This window comes from Delphinus delphis, chromosome 10, assembly GCF_949987515.2.
Source record: "Delphinus delphis chromosome 10, mDelDel1.2, whole genome shotgun sequence".
NCBI classification, from domain to species: domain Eukaryota; kingdom Metazoa; phylum Chordata; class Mammalia; order Artiodactyla; family Delphinidae; genus Delphinus; species Delphinus delphis.
In genome coordinates this window covers 8,696,357-8,717,091 of record NC_082692.2, presented here as the reverse complement: position 1 = coordinate 8,717,091, position 20,735 = coordinate 8,696,357, and the positions used below count along the sequence as shown (strand labels likewise).

General features: G+C 44.2%; 1 protein-coding gene across 2 annotated transcripts in view; it reads left to right on the top strand.

Annotated features, from left to right (window-relative positions):
• The window catches only part of ADTRP (androgen dependent TFPI regulating protein), a 71,937-nt gene that overhangs the window by 3,354 nt on the left and 47,848 nt on the right, over positions 1 to 20,735 (top strand). Inside the window, exons 2-3 of one of the 2 annotated variants that reach the window (XM_060023639.2) lie at positions 6,546 to 6,680; positions 8,224 to 8,325. In XM_060023639.2, coding sequence (XP_059879622.1) covers positions 6,546 to 6,680; positions 8,224 to 8,325 — 237 coding nt within the window. The remainder of the gene's footprint in view (positions 1 to 6,545; positions 6,681 to 8,223; positions 8,326 to 20,735) is intronic. The other variant, XM_060023640.2, reaches the window with a different exon arrangement.

The following is a 20,735-nucleotide window of genomic DNA, read 5'->3' as shown; positions in this document are numbered from 1 at the left end:
CTACTGACCCTGGTCTGGGTATTTCTTTGTCTTCTATTTACAAATCTGTCAAATAGTGCATAACCACAGAGTGACCGTAAGGGACAAAAGGACGTAAGGGAAGCACTCAGAATGGTGTAAGAAGTGGAAAACGGAATGAGGAGATAGGAGAGTGCTGGTGAGCTTCTAGCCATCTCGTCTTTCAGTACAGAAGGGATGGTGCAGAGGGGAGGGTAATTTTGGGGGACATCAGTCCCCTCACTGAGCACCATGGGTGGTAGGTCATGGATTCAGGCAAGGGTCACCCAACTGCCTCACTGCTCAAGTACTTCCCTCCACAGGCTTCACACTTCAGCTTCCCAGCTAGAGGAGGACCACTGTGGAGTCAATGCTTTCCCTATATAATAGTTGCCTAGGTGGATGCCCTCAGGCACTGGGGAAGCCCTAGAGCTAGAGTCTGCAAGCTCAGGCAGAGGGCAGTGAATCCTGCTGAATGCGGTAGCCCCCAGGAGCTGGGCAAGGAGACAAGGCAGTGCTGTGGACATCCTCGGGTGCTCACGTTGGCTCAGGCTTCCAGTGCCTGGGTCTTCCACAATGTTGTGTTCCCTCCTCTCCATCCACTCCACTTCCACCCAGGGACTGTCCCTGACCCCAGGGAATGCAAGCTGGGGAGAGGGGATAGAGGAATTTTTCAGCTACAATTGAAATCGGCTTGCAGAATTCATAAGAGTTTGCTGGGTTTTCCTCTTTTTAAAAGTAAACTTCCTTCTGAAACATGGTTAAAGGTGGTGCCTCATAACTGGGATCTCCAGGGGAGATTCTGGGCGGGCCCCTCCCTGTTTCCCTCCCCCCACTTCACCAACAGAGGCATGACATTGCCCTCCCCTCTTCATATAAAGTTGCCCAAGCCGCAGGCAGCTCTGATCTTATTATCGTCAAGCTCTCAGGATGACAACAGCCACTTCATTACATAGGTCCTCAGGGATGGCAAAGCAGGGCCAGGGGAAGAGAGATCCTTGGGGACGTTCCATCGTTCAAACTCCAAGGTAGCCCATGAACAGTGAGAAGACAGAGATCCATTTATAGTATATAGAACCCACTGCGATACTTGGGGCCAACCTTTAATTTCCATCATCGGGTTAATATATTCATCTGTGGAACTCTTAAGCTCAGCAGACTCAGAAATACACTTAACTGTCTATTCCACAAAAATGCTTAAGATCACTGTTTTTACCTCTCAGATAGTTGAAAGGATGAGGGCTGAGAGAAGGGAAGAGTCACCACCAGCACCCGAAATAAAACAGCTGTGGTTTACTGAGTAACCATGACAGCATTTTGGTAGGTTCATTGTGCACAGTATAAAGATTAGTGATCGAAGGCCTAGCTTCTGGAGCCAGACTGCCTGGGTGCCACTCACTTGCCATATGCTCTTGAGTGAGTTACCTAACTCCTCTGTGCCTCATATGTAGTGGATCTGTGGTGTGGCACACAGGTTCCCCTACCTCCTCAGCATCAAGGTACTCATTCCCCAGCTCCTGGGAGAAGGGGTGCTGGCTGCTGGTGACTCATAACTGAGCCCTCATCCCACAACTGTCCTCAGCAGAAGGGAGCTACCTGGACCAAGGCTTGAGACCTCCCTGAGGTTGCTGCGTGCAAAGACTGGTTGACCTGGGCTACAAAGGCTGGGCTCCAGGACAACTCTGAAGGGACAGCTCAACTCCAGGGCTCCTTCGGGGATTAGCTGATCCCATGCAACTGTACTGCCCTTCCGGTTTTCCTGGTGCTCAGTCCTTCTCCCTCCCTCCCTCTCTCTTCTCATGGATGTTCTGAGAGCACTCCTCCATGAACACCCTTCAGGCAGATCTCAGCATCTCAGATTCTGTTTCCCAAGGAACCTGGCCTACAAAACGTAAAATGGTAAATGTACCGAAAAGGTTCCTCCTCTTCTGCTGCCTCTTCTTCTTCCTAATAAAGACATATTAACATAGAACCTGCCCTGGTCTGTATTATGCCTAACTTCTGGCACCTAAGAGACATTCTGTGAATGTTGGCTGCATGAATAAATGATCAGAACGTAACTCTTAACTGGTAAGAGCCACTTTCTAGAGAACCCCATCCCACCCGTAAGACAGCCTACCGCACGGCCATCCTACTGCTACACTGAAGCCAGCTGTTATCAGCTATACAACACTGGCTAAGCATTCTTACGAATCTTCCTTCCAACCTGTCCCTCAATGTTCTTAGTTTCTTCTCTTTATTTTCTTGTGTTCTTCATATCAGTTCTTCTCCCATGTTCTTGATCTCATTCTTTCATCTGTTTCATAAGCTCAATGCACGTGAATAATGTCTGAAATATAATATTACATATAATATAGATATATTTGACAAACTTCCTCTACCTGTCCCAGATGCCACCACCCTTACCACCACAGTTATACAAAATGCTCATCACAATGAGTCCCCATTTGCTATTTTATTCTGAATTAATCTCCACTGCAAGTGTTGCATCATTCTGAAGGCGAGACCTGAGAAAGTCCCGGCCTGTCTGAGTCAGGCACAGAGAGCTAAGCTGGGCGTTGGATTACTTGACTCATTCAGTCAGAGTTGTAATGTCTTGCTCAGGAAACTTGTGGAATCTCCCTCTCTGGAATTATTTTTAAATGAAGAAATTCTCATTTCCTGGGATAGTTTAAGAGGATTCTGGCTTAGAGCAAGGAAAATAAACTTGACGACTTAGAAAGGTTAAGCTTCTGTGTTTTCAAGATTGTTGTGAATTTTGTGAAGACATATGAATGTAAAAACGAAACATCCTTTAGCTATGGTTTCTCAAGTTGCACTAGTTATTAAAAAAATGTAAATTAAGCTCTCCCAGGTGGGAAGTTTGTCAGCTAGCAACAAAAATGGAAGACAGCTAACAATCTTAGATCAGCAGTATTTCAGAAGAAAGGATAGATGGAATTAGGGAAGAACTGGTAGAAAAAAATTAAATTAGACAGCAGCAACTCTGAAGTAAACCCTGACCAAGAAGATACCGTTAACTCTGCTTTTCTGAGCGGCCCAGATAGTTGAGAAATGTAAACAGTAATTTTGCTGTAAGAGTCGTAAAAGAAGGCCAGTTGTTGCTATCTTCTTTCAATGCTACTCTATTAGTTTGCTGGGGCTGCCATAAAAACGTACCACAGACTGGGGAGCTTACACAACAGAAACTTCCTCAGAGTTCTAGAGGCCAGCAGTCCAAGATCAAGTTGTTAGCAGGGCTGGTTTCTACAAGCCTCTCTCCTTGGCTTGTGGATGGCTGCCTTCTCCCTGTGTCTTCACGTGGTCTACCCTCTGTGTGGGTCTGGGTCCTAATCTCCTCTTCTTCTAAGGACACCAGTCCTACTGGATTAGGGCCCACCCTACTGTCCTCATTTTAACTTAATCACCTCTTTAAAGATCCTGTCTCCAAATACAGCCACTTCCTGAGGTACTGAGGGTTATAACTTCAAATATGAATTTTGGGGGCATACAATTCAGTCCCTAACAGCTGCCATTTTCCCCCTTGACTATTCCTTCTGTGAGTGTCTTATAAACATCCCCGTGTACTGTCCTTAGAGAATGAGCAGACCAGTGTCTGGTTTTGTGAGCTGATGCAAACCTGCCCTTGAGGCCCTGCAGGAGGCCTCCCCATTGAGTAAGCCCATGCCACCTCCCTCTCCTTGCTCGCCAGCTCTGCTGTGTGGATCCTCTATGCCCTAGTTCTCGCCTGTTTATTTCTTTTGGCAACACCCTAGCGCCCCCCCCCGGGCTCCTATGCAGGGGCTCATAAATATTCCTTGTTGACACAGATGATGGCGCATCAACGTGGGTTAACATCGATGAAGACAAGGCTGCCTCACGCACACAGCTGGCATCTCTCCAAAGTGACATATGCCTGTGAAATAACGTGTGAGCTGAGGGGAGAGGGGGAGAAGTGATTGGCAAGTTTGTGGTGTGGAGCAAATTTTTATCGGTGAAGGAGAAGCCACGGAGGCTCTGAGTAATGTGTTCTTTCCCCAGTCCAATTTCCACATTCTGCGACTGGGAAAGGCAAGAGAAAGTCAGGACGAGCTTGACTCATGCTGACGCTAGGAAGCTCTCGCTAAGGAAAGCGGTCACAGGGACTTCACATGCTGGGTGGAGGCGGCCTCTCCCCAAGGAGGGAAAACCTGGCAGGCACTCAGCGCTCAGTGGGAGATTAATTGCTGTGTGGATTAATTGCTGTGTTGATAGAAAGGTGCAGGCCTCCTCACTGGGGCCCAGGCCCCTCGTCTGCCCTTCCTAGCTCCAGCAGCTGCCTGCTATGGCCTCAGGGGTGAGCTGAGAGCTGCTGGGGAAGAAGGGGAGAGAAGGAGACTTCTCCTAGCATTCAGTGCAAAGACTGCACTCCAATTCTGCAGCGCTCAGCGCTCAACGGCAAAAGTAAACGACGAGTATTGGGGTGGCAGCCTCTTCATGGCATTTAAAACTGTAGCCCACCCTCCCTGGAATGGCCCCTTCTGGCTTGAAGCTTCCTCCTCCCTCAGGGCCATGGGGTTCTTGCACATTCCTGATTTTCTACCATCTGATCATTCTTTGCTACTTTGCTTCCCCCTTAGCCCTTCTGTCCCTTAGAGGAGGGCATTTCCTCAGCATTCGCTTCCCACTTCTCTCCTCTTCCCTTTGTCCTCTCTTTAGAAACCTCATCCCACCATGTGGGCTCATCTCCGCAGCCCCGCCTCCCTGGAGGCTACCAGGTCTGCATTTCCAAATGGAAGTTCCTCTAGGCAAGTGGTTCTCAACCTTGGCTGCCCTGATTACAATCACCTGGGAGAATGTTTTAAGATCCTGAAGGCTAGGCTGCACCCCCAGACTCATTAAATTAGAATCTTTGGGAGTGAGAATCAGGCATCGGTATTTTTTGAAGTCATTTTTAATTCTCCCACCTGGAGATAATGGTCTCTTTTTCTGAACTCCCACAGTGCTTTATCCTTATTCTTAGAAACCTGACACGTCACATGGTGTGTGTGGTTTTTTTAAAGTCTGGCTCAAGAAGCAGACTTTGGGTTTCAAATCCTGGCCTTGATATTTATCAACCATTAGACTTTAGACAAGTTTATTTATCTCTCTGTGCCTCAGTTTCCTCATCTGTAAAATGGGAAGTGGGGAAGGAATAATAGGACTTACCTCATAAGGTTGTTATAAGAAATTAAAAGCTTAGATCAGTGGCCAGCACATAACAAGAAACCAATAAAAGCCAGCTATTACAAAAAAAAAAAAGTCAGCTATTATAGTTTTGAGTAGTCAGTAAGATTTTTAAGTGATAAATTTATGTCTAATGCAGTGGTTCTAGAACTTTAGCATATACACAGAGCACCTGGGAGTTTATTGAAAAACAAATTCCTGGGCCCCATTCCCAGAGATTCTGATTCCATAGTCTGGGGTGGGGCTGAGGGCCTGCATTTCTAACAAGCTTTGGGGTGATGCTGGTACTGCTGGTCTGAGGACCCCCGTGGGGACCTCGCTGGCCTAATCCACCTCTGTGTCCTCTCCTGCCCACCCTTCAGCCTGAGGAGTGGCAGGAGGCCAACCCTGCGAGAGGTTTCCTAGGGTTCAGAGCTCAGAGCTTGTTCCCCAAAAGCCGACTTGGTTGATCATTAGTCCAGATGCCCAGGTTCCAGAACTTGTCTGACTCAGACTCACAGCAGAGTCCAGGCTGTTCCTTTTATACCAGTCAGAGCTTTCAAGGAATAGGATTGATTCTGAAGCAGTAACTCAAAACCAACTCCAACTCTGTACTCTTGTGACCCTTAAATTAGAAGCCGTGGGTTTGTGGAACACTGTAAGAATGCACAAAGTCTGTTCTGATTGTGATCTTGTGTCCTTGAAAAAGGCCCTGCTTCTTTTTTACCTGCAAGGCCCTCAGACACCTAGAGATGCACCCGAGCCCACGGCTTGCTGTGTAGCCCTGTGGATTTACATCACTCCCTCACACAGACTGTCTCTGTGAGGTCCTCAGAGGCCTTCTCCTCTGGCTTCTCCCTCAGCAAGGCAAGGTGCCATGTTGTGGGTCTCCCTCAGGAGAGCACAGAGCTCCTTCATGGGGCTCTTGACGCTGATTCTGGCTTCTCTAATGAGATTGCAACACTAGGCACTTAAACATTTTTTTCTTCCTAGGAAGAGGCCAGAATATATCTACCATTGTGTCTGGTGCTCTGCCCTTGTGCTGTTTATCTGGCTTTTCCCACCTCTGGGCAGCCAAGCTATCTATCTCATTACATTCTCCTTTTAAGCTGACTCTATTCTGTTTCCATTTTAGCTCAAGTCCATTATGCTAAATACTGTACACATTATTATCCCCTAAACAACTTTACACAATCGGTTTTAGTGATCAAGGTCAGGGCCCAGCAAGTTGCAAGACCAACCTTCGAACTGGCTCCCAACCGAAACAGCCAGCGGCCCCTCCTTCTCAAATCAACACTGCTCCCAGAGGGATGGTGCTTCATGTCAGTGAAGAATGTATTAATTAAAGGAAATGAAAAGGTCCTCATTTGTTGTAATGAATTTAGCTCTTGCAGGCCCTTTTCTACGGGGTGGCCTGTCTGGAAGATGTGCTGAAAAGAGCTAAAGGGAAAAAAGACATTAAGTTCATAACAGCCTTCAGAGACCTGCTTTTCACCACGCTGGCTTTTCCGATATCTGCAGTAAGTTTACAAAGATGTGCAGGTAATATAATACACATGTCATATGGACTGACACTTCTCCTGGGCAGCGAGGAGCCCATTATTATAATCCAGGGCAACTGCATTTGCATAAATGGCCTGAGGACTGCATAGCACTGCCCAGTGTCTTCGGGAAATAAGGCACATTAACTGACAAGATTTATCATTAGCTTTTGTACCTTTGTGAACGTTTGATACAAGATCCTTATTACTGCCTAACAGGGAAGTCTGAAGGACTTTTCTTAACCAAAATACAACTGCGATGACCTTGGCTCCATCAGGGTGATGGGAATGGAGGCTGCTGAGGAGGCAGATGACTAATATCCCTTTCATACATCTTGTTTCACTTGCTGCAATAAGCATTTGTTACTTCTGCAAGTGGAAACCATTAAAAAAAAAGGTATGAAAACTTTCAAAGTTGACACTTTGAAATGGAGGAGAGAGAGGCTGTTTGAAATATCTGGTGTGGGACACATGGCGGGTGATTCACGCATTTTGTGGAACGAATGGACATTGGGAAGAAGCAAGACATATATATGCAAGGGACAGTCGGCTTGTTGCTGATACTGTCCACATTTCTACAACATTGCGCATGTTTTCATTCATTAGTTAGAATGGAAACAAACTGAGACCAGGCACATGGGCTGCCCAGCAGGGCCTATAATTAGAAATGATTACCTCTTTCTACCCGTCATCATTCCACTTCCCATGGTATTGAGACCTCAAACTTAAATCCAAAATGAAACTCTCCAAACACTAATAATGAGCTCTCAGATAACGGAGTGAGTACTGGCATTCCAGTTTTACTCTGCAGGACACCTCCTCCTCCACCCCCAAAAATCTTCTAAAGAGGCTAAGTTTTTTCTGTATCAGTGGAGTTTATTCATTGTTTAAGACTTAGAAATTGAGCCTTTGGAATTTAAGAAGATCGTTAGAAGATTAATAGTTATTTTTTCCCATCTCTCCACTGATTTTGTAGCATGGAAGACAGACACTTTGAAAAGACAGCCAAGGGGTACAAGAGGATGGGGATCAATCCAAAGTTCTGAGCAATAGGGAGATCCAACTCTCTGTTAACTAGCTTGTGAATTACCCTGGGAGCTTGTCACCTATCCTCGCCCCAGCCTTCCTGCTTCCCCTTGCCATGCCTATTTAGAGAGTGGGCAACGCAAGTGGAAGACTCAAGCCATGCCATGTGGCTGCTCTCAGCACTCCTGGTAAAGCTCAGAGAAGAGAGAAGTCATTGGTTAAAATGAAATGGTCTGCGAATCCTATTTATCTACATCCTCTCTGCCTGCCACAATGACAAATAATTGATCCCTAACTCTCTGAAATCCCCAGAGACTGGGTATTGTAATTCTACAATAAATAATTTTTTCCTTCATTTAGTATTTCATTATGTATATATAGGAATGTATCTTTAAAACTGGCATCTATTTTTATTTTGCTACGTTTCCTTGATTATCTTAGGAAGCACTCACTGAAGATAAACCTAATGATACTATTGTTGTGTTCTATTTTCCAGTTTGTATTTTTGTCATTCTGGATCCTCTTTCTCTACGATCGAGAACTCGTTTACCCTAAGGCCCTAGATGGTATCTTTCCAGTGTGGTTGAATCATGCAATGGTGAGTGAAAGGAAAATTTAGTGAATACAGAACGGCAATAACCTCTGTTCTGAGAACTCCAAGTGCCTTATTTATGTTTCCAGACTGCTCCTCAACCCCCAAAATCCCGTTCACTCCTCCCTCTTCATCCCGTCGCTATTTATTTAAAGAACACTTTGAGAATACGAAATGAACAAAAAGCGGTGCTGTAACTGGAGATACAGAGAGCAGATGGGATGTCCAGGCAAGACTCTTTGCCAAGTTGCTTATGAAGTTATTGAAAAGACATGAAACCATAAGGGCAAGCAAACTCTTGGAGCCTGCAGTCCTGAAAGAGAAGTAACTTCAGCAAATAACATGTAATGAATTCCTATCTAGGAATGGAATCAAGCAAGCTTTAAAAATAATCCACCCTGGATGTTAACTAGACTTGTGGTGGTGAACATTTTGCAATACATACAAATATCAAATCATTATGTTGTACACCTGAAACTAATATGCTATACGTGTCAATTATAGCTCAAAAAAATCCACCCAAATGTCCAAAGAATAACTCACGGCTCAGAAGCAGCTTCTTAGCTAACACTTGATCACAACTATTTATCACAGATGATTTACACATTTCTGTTTCCCATTTGGGTTTTTATTCATGTATTTATTTTTGAGGGGCTGAAGAGTAACCAGAACCTGTTCTGAGTTATTCAGGGCACTGTATCTGAATACCAGTAACAGTGGCCTGGACAAGCAGAGCTGGAGCAGGATTGTCCAGGCCTTGGATGAAGGAGGTCTGAGTCATCAGCACCACACGCACAGAGTAATCAAAGTACTTGCTCCGCTTCTCAATATTTACAAATGTATTTCCACATTAGTCAGGAATTCAGAAGGAGGTCTGAGAGTCTGTGAAGCCAATGACATTTAAAAACCAGGGGGGGGCTTCCCTGGTGGCGCAGTGGTTGAGGATCCGCCTGCCGATGCAGGGGACACGGGTTCGTGCCCCGGTCTGGGAAGATCCCACATGCCGCGGAGCGGCTGGGCCCGTGAGCCATGGCCGCTGAGCCTGCGCGTCCGGAGCCTGTGCTCTGCAACGGGGGAGGCCACAGCAGTGAGAGGCCCGCGTACCGCAAAAAAAAAAAAAAACCAGGGGGAAGTCACAAGGGAGTAGCATATCAAGGCTCCTCAGGTTCACAGACTTTCTTCTACCTCCAACTTTTCCACTGTCTTAAAACTCACATTGTTACCAATTTGGAAAAGCAGCTCAGTCCACCATGTGCCCTGCCCCCCACCCCTCAGAAAAATGTACTTTCACTTTAAATATGTGCTCAGTGAGATACTAATTAATTAACTAAGGTATACAAGTTCCGATCTCATTTAGAGTTCAGGACCAAAAACTATATATTTAATAAGTCCTACCTCCCCGAGACCCGTCCTACCAGCTTCTTTTTGTCAGATCACCTCCTCATCTTCCCAGTTTCCCATTAACGTTGATCTGAAACCCCTACACAGGGAATATTGTGGCTTTTTATGGCACTTAGACTATATTAAGTATGTTCCTCAAATAGGAGCCCATTTAATTCATACAACTTTCTTTAGATAACAATTACAATCCTGAATTTTTCCAAATTAAAAAAATAAAAACTCTAAAAGGTTAAGTGATTTGCCTGGGGCCACTGAGCTCATAATTCACTCTTCCTTGCCTTGTACTATAGTAAGTGCAGAACTTGTGGTTCAGTCTAGTTTCATAATTCACCAGGCAATCAAAAAGGATGTCACTGCTTGATTAACAAAGCAAAGTGAGAATTCTCACTTAAAAAAATCCAAAATCCCCATCTGTATGCTAATAAGCCAAAACCCTACTTAAGAAAATGAAGTGATTTGGGACAACTGACTGAGCTGGATGTTACTAAAATAAAAAGGCAGAGTATTGAAAGTGTCTTTTATTTGGAGCCAAACACATATATCAAATACCTTTTCAAGGTTTTGTTAGCTCAGCTAGTAGTTTTCCTACAACTATTACAAGCTTCCTACCTCCTTGGGGTACCATTTTCCACATGGAAGTAAGATTAGATTTCTTCCAAATAGTTGTGATGGTGATGCCCAGCATTTGTGACCTTGCTAAACAGCCATATGGACTTTTGGTAATTTTGGAAGCAGATAGCTTGATAATGTATGTCATATCGATCAGTTAATTAGCAAGGCAGATAATATACAACAGAGAACATAAAATATTCGTGTGCCTTCACAACCTGGGGGTTTCTTTTGACCCTGCTCTCTGCCTTTTGGTCAATCAAGTAACCTGAATCCCTTAGAGAGAAGGGGCTAGGGTCCAAAAATGTGGAACGACAGTGAAAAAGAGAAAAGAAGAGGCAACCTGCGTTGGGTCAGACACAGACTCTTCTGTGATTCTGTTAATTTAACTGGAGAAGCTCCCAATGGAGCCATTTCTAGTGAAAATGTTGGCATCAGCAAAACCAGCATTGGGTGCTCCTAACGGGGTCATCCCCAAACGTCCATGCTTCCGTATGGTGTCTGCTCCAAATCCAGTGTGCTCATGACTGCATCTCATCTCTCTTCCCCAAACTGTGTCCCTTACTCTGGACATTTTCTGTCCTCACTATCAAATACTCCTGGTCTATTACCTCAAGGAATGCTCTCTGTTGACTTTTTAAATACTAGTATAAAAGAATATGGAAATGGCTGTTACTGGGTTAATTTGTTGACACTTTCTGCATTTTAACAGTGTCCTTCCACGACAACTCAAATGAGTAAATACCCAGAAACCACCACTGTGGCAGCCAAAGTGAGGATGGGAGGTCACTGGTACTAGTTGCTTCCATGTAGGGCTGGGCCTGATCTTAAAATGAATCACTTCCTGTATTGCTCCTTTTTTTCTTCCACAATATAAGAATTATTGCTGTACACAGCCAGCGTCATACTTTCCTGAAGGTTCTTTCATTTCACAACAGTCTTTATGTTTACTATTCTAGCCTTAGCTCTGGAATATTCTCCCTGTTGCCATTTGCATTGCTGCCCTGGGTTTTATGAGTAGGATTTGTCAGATTAAGAAATACCACTCTCCCCTTTGACACAGTGTAGTTCTAAAACCTTCATGATTCATCAAGTCTTTGGGCTCCTCCCAACCCAACCCTTCTAGCTCATTCTAGACTTGCCATTGCAGTAGATCGTTCAAAGCTGACTATCAACTCTAATGGACATTTTTCTATCCTTGTTATATATTCAAACCAAACAGTAACATCAGTGTAATATTTGCATCAACCGTGGGCAGGCTGCCTTATTTAAAGTAGATCAACCGGACTGTTTTATTGCTAAGCTGTTCTCCAGTCTTCAAGAAAGAAGGGAAAGAATAGCAAAGTACTCCTCCAGGTTTTGCCAGGAAAACGTTAACTCCTCAGGCATTATCTAAATGACTACTCAAGATAGAACCAGAACAGACAGATTCAAACAGCAGGAAGAGGACTCAGTAACGGAGGAAACGCTCAGATCCTAACCTGAAGGGAGCTGGGGGAACTTATTTCTCCGGAAGTCAACCTAAACCATTCAGGTTTCCCTAAAGGAGAGGGAAGAGATCAGAGAACCCCCCCAGAGGCCCTCTACATTTGAGATCAGTACACGATTATTGAGCAAGTGCATACGAGCACCTTATAAACTACCGAGGACTGCATAAATAGTTACGATCACGTAAGACTCTCAATCCATGATCACAGAGCTTTAGAACTGGAAAGGCTTCATTTATATTAATGGAGATTTCAAAACAATCTGCTCTTAAGAGACAGGCCTTGGCTCTTTAAATCGGAGCAAATACCAAATCCAGCCACCTAGTTATTGAATGTGTTGTCATTTATTCACTTGAAATAAAATAATGATTAAGTACCGGCTATAAGGGTTAACACCAAGATGGACATTTGACAAGGGTTTTGACTTCTGGCAACCTTAAATCTGGTGGAGCCTAGTTTACACACACAACGTTGAAATAATACAAATAACAGTTAATGCTAATACAAGACATTGACATAGATGGTGTCATGCAGCGGTATGTTATTATTGCCAAGTGAATGACATAGACAGGAGGGCTGCTATGCCCCTTGTGTCCCAGCCTGGCTGTGACAGGCATGTGGGTCACGATTGGACAACCTGGAAGGCCTTTTAGCCCTCTCTGGGGGCTTGCTGGGGAGTCAAAATGTCAAGGGAAACTCTAAACCTTCCAGTTTCTTCCTCACTCACAGTATGCCACATGTTGTCCATCACTAAATTCAGGCCCCAGTCTCAGATTTTTCTCTCCCACCCGTAAGCTTGGTGTGAAACTGTTGGGCGGCTAGGCAGAGGTAGGTGAGTCCTAATGAGTAAAGAAGGTCACCTGTGGGGACATCAGCACCAAAAGGCCCCCCTTTGTCCTCAACGTTACAAACCCCTCGCCCATGCCTCCTTGGTTCTTTACCCCAGCGCTTCTGGGCAGAGAGGACCCACAGTCTAGATATCTCTGGATAGCTCAGTGGTTTTCAGCCTTTAGGAAACAGAACACTTTGTGAATCTGAGGAAATCTATGAACACTTTCCCAAGGAAAGCACAAATAACCATAAAATTTTGTGTACAATCTTAGCAGGTTCATAGACCCTCAAAATTCCATTTATGGACCACAGGTTAAAATCTCCTGACATAACTGAACATATACTTGAAAACTGGGCCCCCAGATGAGTTCTAATGCTGAGTTCAAATAAAAAATACACAATCAAGAATTATTCATGGGGTGACAAGAGAAATTTGAGATATGATTCCCAACCTCAAGAAGCTTAAATTATAGTTTTATCTATATACATACTCCCACCCAGTCTTTTAACTTGCTGTAAGTAGAGGCTGTGTTCTGAAGGAACTCTGGCAGAACATTTGCCACAGTTAAAAACAGCCCCCCGCCCCTCCAGTATTATCCCCCAGAAAGTCCATGTCTGAAAAGGAAGAGGGTCCTGGTCAGGGTTCCTATGGGGAACTCCACCTCCCATCTACTTCTGTTTCCACATGATATAAGACAACAGCCAGAGTATGTTCTGCTGATACAGCAGCGTCCCGGCCCATGTCACTCACAGGGTGGTAAGTGAAATCCTTTGGAGGCTTGGTCTAAGTCTGCAGACGTGCTGTGCTTGTGCTCGGTATAGATCTGGAATGCAGAGCCATCAGGATTTACTGAATATCTGGCAAGAAAAAAAAGGGAGATAAGATTATTAGCTTAAGACACAGGGGAGGTATGGATAGAGATGGCAGGGGAGGTGCAAGGATTGTGGAGAAGGAAATTGTTTTGTCTGGACATGTTTGAGATGTCAATTAGACAACAAACTTTAGATGCAGAATAGGCAGCTGGACATATAAGCCTAGGGGAGATTGCTGGACTGGTGACGTAAATTTGGCTGTCTTCATTACAAAGATTGTTTTTAAAGTTAAATAAGATCACCTAGGGAGTAAGTATGGTTAGAGAAGATATCCCAGAGCTAAGCCTTAGAACATTCCAACTTTCAGTACTTGGGAGGAAAAACAGGAGAATTCAACAGAGGAGATTGAAAAGGAGATGCCAGTGAGTTAGGAGGAAATCCAGTGCAGTTTAGTCTCCTGGAAGTCAAGTATATAAATGTTTCAAGAGGAAGTCTTCTACGTCAAAAGCTGCTGAGAGGTCAAGTAAGAACGACACTGTAAGATGATCACTGCATTTGCAGTAATGAACTCTCTGGTGACTTGTACAAGAGCAGTTTGTTTGTTTGTTTGTTTTGCTGTACGCGGGCCTCTCACTGTTGTGGCCTCTCCTGCCGCGGAGCACAGGCTCCAGACACGCAGGCTCAGCGGCCATGGCTCACGGGCCCAGCCACTCCGCGGCATGTGGGATCTTCCCGGACCGGGGTACGAACCCGTGTCCCCTGCGTCGGCAGGCGGACCCTCAACCACTGCGCCACCAGGGAAGCCCAACAAGAGCAGTCTGACTGGGGGGAGGGGAGAGCCTTGGTAGTGCTGTATGTATTAGTTTCCTGCCGCTACTGTAACAAATAAACGCAAACTTAAATGGCTTAAAGCAATACAAATTATCTTACAGTTGTAGATGTCAGAAGTTCAAAATGGGTCTCATGGGATAAAATCAAGGTGTCAGCAGAGCAGCATTCCTTCTGGAAGCTCTAGAGGAGAATCTGTTTCCTTCCCTCTTCCATCTACAGTCTGTCTGCCTTCTTTGATTCACGGTCTCTTCCTCCTTCATATCTGTTGTACCATTAAATTCTAAAATCTTCTCTGGCCGTTTTCTACCCTAGACCAAGTCCACATTAGAAAGAGAAACGATGACTGCCAACAATGACCAGAAAATGGTGCTGGGAAATAACTTGTCACGTGACTCTAGAGAGGGAAGAGCTGCCCTAGCTAAGCCGACCGCGTACCACAGGAAAGATCCTTTCTCAGAGCATTGCTCTAAATCTCTGAGCAAGAATGAAGATAGAATCATTTATCAGACCCTGATATTTACTTGGATTTTTTTTTCAGGTTTAATCACTACAGTGTTATAAAGAGTTGCCCTCTTGTTTTAAAACACTTTATTCATTCCATTCGCTTCCTAATCTAAGGTAGGTTAGACTCTCCAGTGGCACTGGAGAAACACTGGGTTAAATGAATGCTTAAAGCTCAGCAGAGAAGTCAGAAGTTAAGCTGGATTAGGAAGCAGAGTTAGCTGGGTAAGGACAACAAAGCCATCTTGCCCCTCAGGAAGTCTTAAGGTAAACACAGGAGATTCTGATAATGAACTGCCAAAGGATTACCAGTCCACTTAAGGTTTTATGTAACTAGAACCAAGCAATCACAGTGCCCGCTTTCTTCATCTCTTGAGGGCAGAAACCAGAATGGTGGAAGTATATCTTTTTTAAAAAAAAAATCCCAGTTCTGAGAATTTCCAGTGTGTGCTGAAGAGCAGCTTGCTTTTACGATTCCATTATCCAGTAAATACATCCCAATTTCAAAATCAAAGTCAAAGGTTTTTAATGATCAAAACCTATACATGTCTTCTAAGAAGTTACTGGGAATTTGAATAATTGAAATCATTCGGTGTCCTTGAGGGTTCCCTAGCAGGTCTACCCTCCTGTGTGATGTAATTAGTCCCCACTTCCATGGCAACCACGGGTAATACTACCAACAGGAAGAATGACTTTATGCTGGAGAATAACCAAGGTGGAGAAACTCACAAGAGAAGATCCTAAGCCTCTCTGATATACCAAAAGAAATAAAATCTAAGTGGGTAGGAGAGGGCAAAAGTCCCATGATCTCAGAGCAGAAGTGAAAATGCCCACGAGAAGCCTGGTGGAGGGTGTGAGAGCCTTCTCCACAGATTTGAATGGACATCCCCTTCCTGATTAGGGAGCCAGCACAGAAAAGCCCCCTTCATGCTTCTAGTTACTTCATAACCCCACAGGCAGACACTCTGACAGCTGCAGAGTCCCGTCCTTGAACAGGGAGCTGCTGACAGGCTCTCAACCAGCTCCACATCTTTTTCCCTGGTCTCTTTTATCTTCTCTGCCTACAGAGCAACCACTTGTGCCTAATTGGGAATTGAGCTTTTCCAAGTCCTCTAATCTTACTCTCACCTCCAGGTCCTTGGATTATCAGCCAGTAGATGATTTCTAGTCTGCTTTATTCCACTTGCCCACATATTATCCACCCATCACATGGATTCCTAGCTCTCACATGCTTATGTCCTAAGTTTTGAATTCTCAGCCCTGCCCTTCATTCCTCTCAATCCGATGGGCACAGTCATTAATATATAGGTACCTGCGTTCTCAACTGCTTCCTAAATCTCAACAACTCTTCCAACCTACCACCAGCCTTACTTATCAGCTTCATCCTTTTTCTATCACCTTCATGTATTCACTAGACTCATTTATTTTCTCTAAAAGTTTATAATTAGAGCAAAGCTAAAGAAGAGTGAGAACATGGGAACAAGAATGAGCTCTTTCTCTAGGGACTTCATGCATGCTGAGCCATGTGAGACAGGGGCCACTGCCAGAGTCTGTGAGCGTGTGAGCAAAAGGTTTGCTCAAAGTGGAGCTCCTGCTTTTATGCTCAGTGATTCTACACTGAGTGTATACTTGCAGTCTTTTAACAGTGGTCTGATAAAAGGGCCCAGATGCCATTTAAAGAGCATCTCCATGAATACAAAAATCTATAGGCATGTTGGTGCACACTCCATGTACTCACTCAAAGAATCAGCTATCTCATTCTGAATGCTGAGAAACAGTAAAAACCTGATGTTAGAAACAAGCTTGCTGATCAGGGCGCAAGAGGGCATGGCCATTGCTTGAAAATGCTGTTCTTGCTATTGCCTTAGTACATATGACTAACAGACAATAATATAGTGATATTTCCCTTTTTACCCAATTCATGTTTGACGATAAATATTCTTTTGTAGCAATGATTGGCAGAGACACTAAAATACTTAACTTATCAAATAGTATTTAATAAAAGTCTTTTGTCTCCTATCAACCCAGGGACTTCAGTTTAAGCCTTATATGTGGGAACATTTTAATTAATATGCATACTTTTTCTGACATATTTTAAAATACTTTGCTAACCTAATAATGTCAGAGTTAGCGGCATTAAAATATCATGATGATCACAGAAATTGTAAGCCTAGAAAAAAAGGTGCTTAAGAAATATTTGTTGAATGATATTTGACAACTGGAATATTAAGCTGCATATCCACAGGGAATGACACAATCTTAGTGGTATCTTTTGAGGTGGTGACTTTTAGAGCATGGTGCAGACAGTCCAAGACATCTCCAGGTACAGGTCATCAGGAAATGGACCATCTGGTGAATCATAGTCTATCTTCACAAAAGTCCTTTCACATCTGTTAAGGTTCTTCTTGGGCTAAAAAGTTGGACGGGATAAATTATTAGGAAGAAAAGTGCTGCAGCTTGATGCCTAAGAGTTGGTTTGGGATGAGTGGAAGCAAAATGTCTTAGCCCTGTGTCTCAGTTGCAAAAATAATTGATCTCAGATGTTTTCTACAAGTTAATTTTTGATTTCATGAAAACAATTGACAAGTGCCAGAAAACCTCGATTCTGGTCCCATTTCTGCCATTGTCTTGCTGTGTGATTTTTGGAAAAGCTAACAGACCTACACTGGGTATTGGTTCCTTGAAATAGGTGTGTTTACTGTTCTTAATTCTCAGTGATGCTATTAGGAGCACATAAAATAATATGTGTGCAACATAAAGTGCTATCCGTGATCCGTAACAACCTATGCCAAATTGTTGTCAACTTGGAATCACCGTCACCCCTCCTCCATTCTCCTCTGCATAGCAAGGGATAAGCCTGGAATCACACACAAGGTCCTAGAATCCCTTTCTCCATATGGTTCCAGGTGAGAGTCAGCCAATGACAGGCACTCTCATGAGACGTGAAAGTGAGGACGCCTTTTTCTCTAGTGGCAGTTGAGAGCAGATGTGCAGACACGAGGTTAGCATCAACTTCTGGACAAGCACCCAGGAATCACAGGCTTTATACTACAGGCAGCGAGGGGGCAGAGACTTCTGAGATTTACCATTTCTGAGCCAGCTCCCTCAAAGCATCCCCTTGTAGTAGAAGTTTCCCTCACTTTTACTGCTTTGACCTTTCCAATAACTGCCAAAGCCTCTAAAACCTTCATCCTTGGAATCCCTCAGTGGGCTTCCCTGTTCCTGATGGGATCCCGACTGATAATGACCATAAATTCCTGCATCCTTCCAAATCATGCCCACAACCCTTAGCAGGAGGAGAAAGTTATCCACCCAAAGGAAACAAGGTCCCGAGTGCCGTCCATTTCTGGCCATAGAGAGCAACAGTAGCCTGAAACAAACAAACATACAAACATCACAAGACACCTCAAACGCTGAAAAAAATATTTTAAAAATATTTGTAAACATTTGACTTACGAACAAGAAAATAATGGAAATTCCCCAAAGTTAAAATAAAACAGAAGAGGAGCTAAAAAAGAGAGTGAGATAGATGCAGGCAATATCTGAAGAGAGCATCACTGATTATTTCTTGGAATTTATGAAAAATTAATCCTCAGAGTCAAGAAGTGCCAAAAAAAAAAAAAAAAAAAAGACACACAGGACACAGGGCAGACATCTAGTCACTTGTATGACATCACAGACACCTTAGACAAAAAGATCCTAGAACCAGCCAGATTAATAAAATGGATTTCCCAAAAAGTAACCACTGTTACACTGATAGCTGATTTCTCAATACCAACAAAGAAGCCAGAAGAAGTGGAATAACAGCTTCAAAGTACTGAAGAAAAAAAGAGCCAACCTATTTACTCTCCGAAAGTATCTTGTGAAACAGGGACAAAGTAAAGACATTTTCAGACACACGAAAACAGACGTTATCACCCACAGACCCTCAGTAATGGAAAATGCTAAAGGTCGTACTTCAGGAAGAAGGAAAATGATCTCAGAAGGGAGGTACGAGATACCAAAAACAATGGCAAGCAATGTGTTCAGTTTATGGTGACTTTAAAAAAGTATGAATTAAAATCCTGGATGCAAACAGAATGTAAGTTGAGAGAGGCCTGATTAGAATTAAGGCACGCTAAGCCCCCCTGGATTGCTGGTGGGGAGGGGCTAGAAATAATGACTTACATTAGCCGTTACTACATTAAATACACGTGTTTTAATGTCTAGAATAGCCACATACAAATGGAGTGTATGACTTATGCATCAGTAGAAAAGGAAAAAATAAACAGAAAAAAAAATAAACTGATGAGAGTTCGAATCCATGGTCAGAGACTGTTCTAAGGTGTGGAGAAAAGCATGTGAACAGGACCTGGTATGAGGTAGATTCAAACCCATGAATATGGGAAGTGGCTTATGGTGGAAAGGCCTTTCCTGCAGGAGTAAGTTACCATCCCCCGAGAATCATTTCTACTGTTCCTGCAGGCACAGATCTCTATTATGCAACCAACCCCTAATTGAGCTGTTCCAGTTAATAAAGTAGGTGATATGATGGGGGTTGGGGTGCAGGATGGGAAGGTCAGGACATATTTGAGAGTAAAATGCTAAGCTTCTGAAGTACTCATTTTAAAGGGGTAGGCAAAAGAAAAGGGAGTTAATGATTAAATCATCCTTTTTGTTCATCCCTTTAGTAGGGACAAGAGCCCTGTTCCCGAAGGCTTATTCCACAGGCCACTATTTAAAAATACTAAATTGTGATGATAGATGAATTGGGTGCCGTGTTCTCCTTTCTAATCCTGGCAGCTGTCCCTGGAGAGGAGGCCCGTAGAGTTCTCTGGCAATTAAGAAGAGGCTCTCGGGCTTCCCTGGTGGCGCAGTGGTTGAGAGTCCGCCTGCCGATGCAGGGGACACGGGTCCGTGCCCCGGTCCGGGAGGATCGCACATGCCGCGGAGCTGCTGGACCCGTGAGCCATGGCCGCTGAGCCTGCGCGTCCGGAGCCTGTGCTCCGCGACGGGAGAGGCCACAACAGTGAGAGGCCCGCGTACCGCAAAAAAAAAAAAAAAAAAATAGAAAAGAAAAGGCTCTTGATCATAAAGTGATCTCTGGAGGTGATCAAATCGCCTGCCTTCCATGCTAGGCAATGTAACCATTAAGCACAAGGTTTGTATCTTTTTTATATTGTGCTGCATGCTGTGTATTCGTTTGTATATAATTAAAGTTTCAGGGCTGGGTTTTAAGGTCTCAGGATTGTCTGATTTACTTTCCTGTTAATGTCAACATGGGAGTTCTGCACACAAATCTACAGAACAACCTGGACCTACTAGTGAGGGGAGGGGTGAAATGCAAGTTCTATTTGTTACCCGAGATTTCCCCCACTGAGAGATCCAACTGGAAACCAAGTTCTCAGCTCTCCCCAGCTCAGCAATGCCCCAAAATGGAGACTTTGCCAACACAGGCACTGCTTTTCTTTTCCCCAATTTCCCAATCCCTTCTGTTCTTCTATTCTATTCTATTCTGGTGGTTGTGGGGTTGGCTGATTAGGAGTTTCCTTCAGGGCAGAAGGGGCTATTTGCCCCACACGCAAAACAAGCAGGTATGCCTTTCCGAACGGAACAAAGTCCAAGAGCATTGCCCCAGACCCATACGGAATTATCTATACATTCTGCTCATTCCTCTTTTTCTAGCCACCAACTACCTCCAAACTGCCAAACCCAGGGCTCCTGTTTCTGCCCCCATCTTGCTCTCAGCAGCATTCAGCACACTACACTTCTCGCTCCCTGAAGCTGTGCTTTTTTTGGTTCTGTTGATAGCAGACTGACTAGTTTTCCTCCTACCTCAGTCTCTGGCTGTGTCCTCTACCTGCCCTCTAAGTGATGTCCTCTTTAAGGCTTGTCCTGGACCCTCTTTGCCAGTACTCTTTTCCCAGTAACTACTCACATCCATCCCCATGGGTTTAATTCTAT